This window comes from Hoplias malabaricus, chromosome 1 (genome assembly GCF_029633855.1).
Source record: "Hoplias malabaricus isolate fHopMal1 chromosome 1, fHopMal1.hap1, whole genome shotgun sequence".
In the NCBI taxonomy this organism is placed as follows: domain Eukaryota; kingdom Metazoa; phylum Chordata; class Actinopteri; order Characiformes; family Erythrinidae; genus Hoplias; species Hoplias malabaricus.
In genome coordinates, this window is record NC_089800.1 from 2,257,520 (window position 1) to 2,264,619 (window position 7,100).

The following is a 7,100-nucleotide window of genomic DNA, read 5'->3' on the forward strand; positions in this document are numbered from 1 at the left end:
TCTGATTCTTCTCCAGGTGTTTTCTCAGACTCCAGTGAGTGGGGGGTGAATTATTCTGAGCCGATCTGTGCTGTGAGAGGCTCCAGTGTCAGTATCTCCTGTACTTATTCCTATCCTGGTTCAGTACGTGAGGTACAGAGAGTTCTCTGGTGCTCAAACAAAAACACTGAATCACACTGTACAGTCCCGCCGTACGTTTATGACAGTAACTCTTCCACTGCTTCAGGAGGCTTTCAGTTTGTTGGAGACAAAACATCCAACTGTACTTTATTAATCAGAAATGTACAGTTCTCTCACTCTGGAGGATATAGGTTCAGATTTATAACTAATGTCACCAATGGTAAATATACAGGTCTCCCTGGAGCGACTCTTGACGTAACAGGTAAATATTAATATTGTAATAAAGCTCCAAATTTTTGAAAGACAGAATACTGTAATGTGGTAATGAACTCTTACCCTTCGTTTCCTCATGTGACTCCTGTCCACTCTCTGAAAGCTCTGGAGCTGTGGATGTCCAGTTCTTCTGGAGACCGGACTCTAAAGGAGGGAGACTCTGTGAATCTGACCTGTGCTGTGAACTGCACTCTAAGCTCTCCACAATTCGTCTGGTTTAAGAACGAAGAGCGTTTACCTGAATCAGGCTCCATTCTTCACCTCCTTACTCTGACTGTGGGGGATTCTGGGAATTATTCCTGTGTTCTGAAGACAGACGAGTCCGTACGATCAGAACCAGTCCAGCTGAACATCGGAGGTGGGTCAAACAGCTCAGAATAAAGTAAATCAGGGTTCTCAGACTTTCCCACTGATTTATCACTAGAACACCTCGACCAAGCGGTAGATCTGTGTCACTCCCTTCATCAAACAGCCTCAGAAACAGGTTTCCTCTGAGACACGGGAAGCTCCAACTCTGCTTTAGCCACAAATTTACTCCAGCTCCTGTTCTAACTGGATGATTTTTTTATTTCGGGTCGATCATGTGTTTCTCCTCCATCAGGTTCCTCTTCGTTGTTGATGTTCACTGCTCTGGTCATCGTTGGACTGGTGGTGTCACTAACACTGATCATCTTAGCTGTGAGTTGCTGGAGGTGGGGATAAATATTTTTTTCATAAATTACAGTGTGTAGAGTGGATTATAACCAATGTCAAAGTTTGAGAATAGAATTGTCATTCATAAATGCACTGGATGATACAAAGAGCCTTGTCCTGAGACACTCATCACTTCAGAAACTTCTGTGTTTATCTGAAGAGACAGTTTTATATAATTATTGTTTTAATGGATGCCTGTTTTAGCACTGAGTGAATAACCACTAACTCTCTAGGCATCATCACATTTCTAGGCATGTCAGGATCGCGAGGCGGACTGACGGAGGTGGACACACTTGCTAAAACACAGGAACTTTTTATTTAAACAATAGATAACAAAACAGAGAGACTTGGATAACAAGACAGGATACCGGTCAGAGAGACTAGGAACAATAGGGAACTGGACAGACAGGGAGCTAGACAGAAAGAGCTAAACAGACAGACAGAGTTAAAGAGGTGAAAATTAAACATGGAGAGCTAAAGCAAAAGGGACAGAATGACTAAAGAGCCAAATAGACTAACACTGGACAGAGAGCTAAACAGAATCTTAAACAGAGAGATCTAAACAGAGAACAAACCTAAACGAGGATCAGTAGAGACAGACTAGCCTGGGCAACATGATGAAACTGAAGTGACAGACAGACTGGACTGAGCAATATGACATGGGAAACGAGAAACGATGACAAAGTAAACAAATGACCGACAAAAGGAATTGAGACAAGGAAACTTAAATACATAACGCAGACAAGAGACACCTGGAACAGATAACGAAGGGCAGGATTACAAATGAGACACTGTCGAGGAGGAGGAACAAAGGTGGAACTAGGGCGGAGACATGAACAACAACAAACAGCCATGTGCTAAGTGAGCACATGGCGGGGAAAACAGACATGACAGGACAAGGGCGTGACAAGGCATTTCCTGTAATGTCACACGTCAGTTTACTATAGAAATTAAGACTGGATTAATGTTGAATTTGTTATATTTCCTCTGTTAATTTTTTATGTTTTTACTGAATGTGCACATAATATTTACTCACTATTATATTTCTCTGTGTTTGCAGCCTTTCCCAAAGTGACGATCAAGAGATGGTTACAGTGATCTACAGTGTAGTGGACTCTAAATAAATTAATGAATATTATTACTGTTATTATTATTATTATTATTATTGTTATTATTATTATTATTGATTAATTTTATTAAATAAAATTTTTTATTATTAATTATTAATTGTCTATGATTTCTGTTCAGAAATTGCTTTAGAAATAAACACTGTATAATGTGCAAATAAAAATATTCTAAACCTCTGCAATTTTAACTTAATGTAGGAAATATTTATTACATTTCCTTGAATTTTGCTTTGAAAATTAACATTATTCCATTGATATCATAATCATTAAAGTGTATTCTCCCTATACCATGCCTGAGGATATTTTTAAAGCACCATAGAAACTTGTTGATAAATTAAATCTTATCCGTTTTAAATTAACTGCACAAGTCTAATCAATTGTTTTTAAAGAAATCCCTCTATTTTCTGCTCTGTCAAAGCCCTTAAAAGGAAAAAGTCCATATTACAGTGAACAATGCTAGCATCTGACTGATAAGTGTTAGCAAGGCTAGCCTAGCATAGCACATAGCAGTGTAAATAAAACAGTTTCTTAAAGATTTTATCTTCACCAAAGTTATATTAAATGTGTCATTTAAGTTCAAATATGAATGTTTATATTTAGTAAATCTAATGTTGACTATTTCTGTATTTCCATTAAACACTGTTTACTATACTGCATCTATAAAACTCATTAGAATAATTAGTGTTAAAATAAATCACACTGACACCTAGAGGTCTGGATGTAACAAAGATTCTTTACCAAAACCAGTTCTGAACATGGATTCCCACAGGTATGGGACACACTCTATGGAGCATAATCTTTCAGAATCTATAACATGAGGTCTAAGTGTTGTAATGAGTAGGTCCCCAATATGGCTGCTACTCTGTACTGTGACAACAGCTGCGACCCATGAACAGGAGCCTAAATGCAGTTCATTGATTAAATGGGTATTTCTGTTGTGTGTTACAATAGGTTTAACATTGTTATTTAAGTGGAAGTATAAATTATTTACAATTTAAAATATTAACAGTTAATTTACATTGATGTTAATAGATCATTTATTTTATTTTTGTAATTTTGAACAGCATTGTGTTATAGCAGGTAGGTGTCGCAGTCACACAGCTCCAGGGTCCTGGAGGTTGTGGGTTCGAGTCCCGCTCCGGGTGACTGTTTGGTGTGTTCTCCCTGTGTCTGCATGGGTTTCCTCCGGGTGACTGTCTTTGAGGAGTGAGGTGTGTTGTCCCTGTTTCTGCTTAGGTTTCCTCCGGGTGACTGTCTGTGAGGAGTGTGGTGTGTTCTCCCTGTGTCTGCGTGGGTTTCCTCCAGGTGCTCCGATTTCCACCCACAGTCCAAAAACACACGTTGGTAGGTGGATTGGTGACTCAAAAGTGTACGTAGGTGTGAGTGTGTGAGTGAATGTGTGAGTGTGTGTCGCCTGTGAAGGACTGGTGCCCCCTCCAGGTTGTATTCCCACGTTGCACCCAATGATTCCAGGTAGGCTCCGGACCCATTGCCGCCCTGAACTGGATAAGGGTTACAGACAATGAATGAATGAATTATTTTGATCTCTTGGGCTCTTTTTGGATCGTTTTCATTGATGAAAAGAGTTTGAGAATCTGGAGAACCTTGGAATGGGTTTCTCCTTTGTAACAATTTGCTTTTGAGAGAGATGAACAGTTTAAAAGTTTAAGAATGTTTCTGTGGATATTTTTTCTCACTTTTCCTGTGGATGTGGATTTGAAAGAGGGTCAAAGCATCAATCTAAGGCTTCATACTGGACAATGTGTTCCCCCAAGTATGGGACCCACTCTATGGAGGATGAAGTGGTTTATTCAGGCACAAAAAAGCTGTTTGATTCTTCCTCTCATTTGACTTAAACTTCATAGAAAACACATAAAATAGTCCCTTCTCAAATTGTTTGCAGCTTATTAACAGTAATGTTGATGTGAGACTTTTAAAGTCTCTCTAGTTATCAGTACATCAGCTGTGTTCACAGTGTAAGTGTAAAATGATGTGAAATTGAACCTCCAGCCGTTTCTGTGAGGATCAGCAGCGCAAGACTTTTAATGGTTTGTGTGGTTGCTGCTTCTTTCAGAAAAATGTTCATATTCATATTTGTAATGAACGGTTTTTAGCCTCAGTGTATTTACAGAAACAGAGCCGAGGCATCTCACACACACACACACACACACACACACACACACACACACACGCAATAGTCTGGTTTTTCAGAGGAGATGTCACTGTCTTCTTCTTTTAGAAGTAGTTTCATCACATATTTAAAGAAGAACTCCTAGCCTCAGTGTATTTACAGAAACTGAACTGCGGCATCACACACAGAGACGCTGCATTAGTCTGGTTCTTCAGAGGAGAGAGAGATGAAAACTCTGAACCTTTCAGCACTGACCCTGCTCACACTGACCGGTATGAATTATTACTGCTCTATTAGTTTATACCATTCAGGAACGGGTAGAGTGTCCTAAAGATCATCAATTAAAATCAATGCATTTAGTGGAAGAATCAAATAATGATGGCTTTGATACAGTTTATCAGTTGATAACGCAGTTTATCAAAAGACCACTGGAGTAAAAGTGTAAAGTCCACACTGAGCAGTGTGAATTATTGCTGCTCTTTCAGTTTCTCACATGTTCCTTATAGAGGAGGGTGGAGACGTCTGAAATCAGCAGGAAAACATCAATAAAGACTTGTGTATAACTCTCTTTTGAGGAAATAACTTTTCCTGAGCAGAAATAAAGAAGTATCTGTTAAAAAAAAAAGCTGTTGGTTTCATGAAAAAATAAATCGGTGTAGATTTTTTTAAAGAATACTTGTTTAAAGAATAATTTTTTGTATTCAGCGAGTGTAAAGAACACTTTTAAACATTTACACTACCCAGACCTCCTTTTCACATGACATTAACTAATCCAAGTAATGCTGCTGATTGCCTTGTTTTCAGTGTCGTTATTAATAATAATCCTCACGCTGATAGTTTCATGTCTGTCGAATGTACAAGCTCAAGAAAAGACCTGAGCTTACTGCTTTTGCTGTAGTTATTGAATAATGAGCCTCACGCTGATAGTCCCATGTCCTTCAGTGACACACTGATGGATCTGTAATGTCCTGAGTGTTTTCAAATGGAAACACTTTCCCTTCAGCTGCAGAACTTCAGAGAGTGAAAGATACTCCTTTCTCCTCAGCTCCATATTCCCTCTCTAATCTTAACCATTTGTTGCAGACCTCTTCATTTCTTGCTCATTTTCAGTATCGAACACCTGTGTTTTCTGGGACTCTCTGTGTTTTTAGACGGTTTTGATCTTCGCTTTTGTGCAAAATCACTACTTAAAACAACTCTGAAGCAGTGCTGCTTTGGAGAACCTAATAATCTGATCGGTTACCGGCAGGGATGAACCTGATTGGTTAACACACATTGAGCATGGATATTCAAATACCGCACCTTAAACCAGTAAAGCCCTGTCTAGGCCCCTGTGGTTTGCCTGCTCTGACTTACAGAAATGTCTTAGGAACAAATAATGCTAACCATAGACTAGAAGACTGTGAAAAGACTAAACTCTGACTCTCTGTCACATCTAAAGACAATGTTACAGAGTTTTAGTAGCAAACTATTGTGCAAAAGCTCAGAATCTTGCAGCGTCACTAATCAAAAATCTGCATTCTTTAGTAGGGGTTAGCTCTATGCTCCGAGTGACGGGGGAACCACTTCACCCTCCACACCATCGACACTTATTACTGACCGCTACATCCACATTCTCATTCCCCTTTAATAGAGCTGCTGGGTCAGGAGCCCTCTGTGGCATTTACTGACGCTGTGGGGCCCCCTCAGTGTTGTATCTGAATGTGGCGCTCTGAAATATTACAGGTCTAACCCAGAGTGCAGAGCAATATGTGCACGTTGGTAGATTGTCCAAATCTAAGCAATTTTCTTATTCATTTGGTGTAAGGCTGGTATTAGAGTACAATCTAATTTTTATTTGTCACTGTAGATTTCTGTCAGTATTTGTTTTATTATAACGGAGGATAATGTGACTTACTGCCTCTGAGGAAGCTGCAGAATGTTATAAAATAATACTCTGCTGCCTTAGAGGCAGCTGTACATTGTGATTCTGCAGCTTCTTCAGAGGCAGCACTTAAAAACCAGGGGCTCAGGAGGGTACCTCAGAGGCAGAACTGTGCTGTATAACTTTCTTCACAGTCTGGTGTCATTTATTTCTATTGAAAGAGGGAGTATAAAAATTAGAACCCAAAATAAATTTATTTCCAAGGCTTTTGGAGGACCCTGGGTAGTTAGGGCCACTATTGCCCTCTGTCTGATGCCCCACTGGGGCCCACTGTAAGGAGCATTAACCAGTTTGATTTTTGAACTCATGTGACATTCATTCCTTCATTCATTGTCTGTAACAGGGTCAGGGTCACGGTGGGTCCAGAGCCTACCTGGAATCATTGGGTGCACAGTGGGAACACACCCTGGAGGGGGCGCCAGTCCTTCGCAGGGTGACACACACTCACACACTCACTCATACACTCACACCCACCGACAATTCTGAGTCTCCAATCCACCTACCAGCGTGTGTTTTGGAGCGTGGGAGAAAACACTTGTAAAAGGCTTTAAAGCATTTCTAAGTATCTCTTCATCAGCTGAGGTCACTGTGGATGTGTAAATGTGATGAGAACTCACACCTCCAGACGTTTCTGTGATGGTCAGCAGTGGGAGACTGTTTCTGGTCACCAACTTCTTCTTTTAGATAAAGTTTCATCATTTTTAAAAGAACAGCTCCTTTAGCCTCAGTGTATTTTACAGAAACAGAGCCGAGGTATTACACACACACACACACAGAGAGAGAGAGAGAGAGAGAGATGCTGCATTAGTCTGGTTCTTCAGAGGAGAGAGAG

The 7,100-nt window shown here is 40.0% G+C and overlaps 1 protein-coding gene across 1 annotated transcript in view; it reads left to right on the top strand.

Annotated features, from left to right (window-relative positions):
• The window catches only part of LOC136705014 (carcinoembryonic antigen-related cell adhesion molecule 2-like), a 49,262-nt gene extending 47,101 nt beyond the window's left edge, over nt 1-2,161 (top strand). Inside the window, exons 5-8 of the mRNA XM_066678228.1 lie at nt 36-382; nt 497-751; nt 995-1,071; nt 2,147-2,161. Coding sequence (XP_066534325.1) covers nt 36-382; nt 497-751; nt 995-1,071; nt 2,147-2,161 — 694 coding nt within the window. The remainder of the gene's footprint in view (nt 1-35; nt 383-496; nt 752-994; nt 1,072-2,146) is intronic.
• Nucleotides 2,162-7,100: the final 4,939 nt, after the last annotated feature.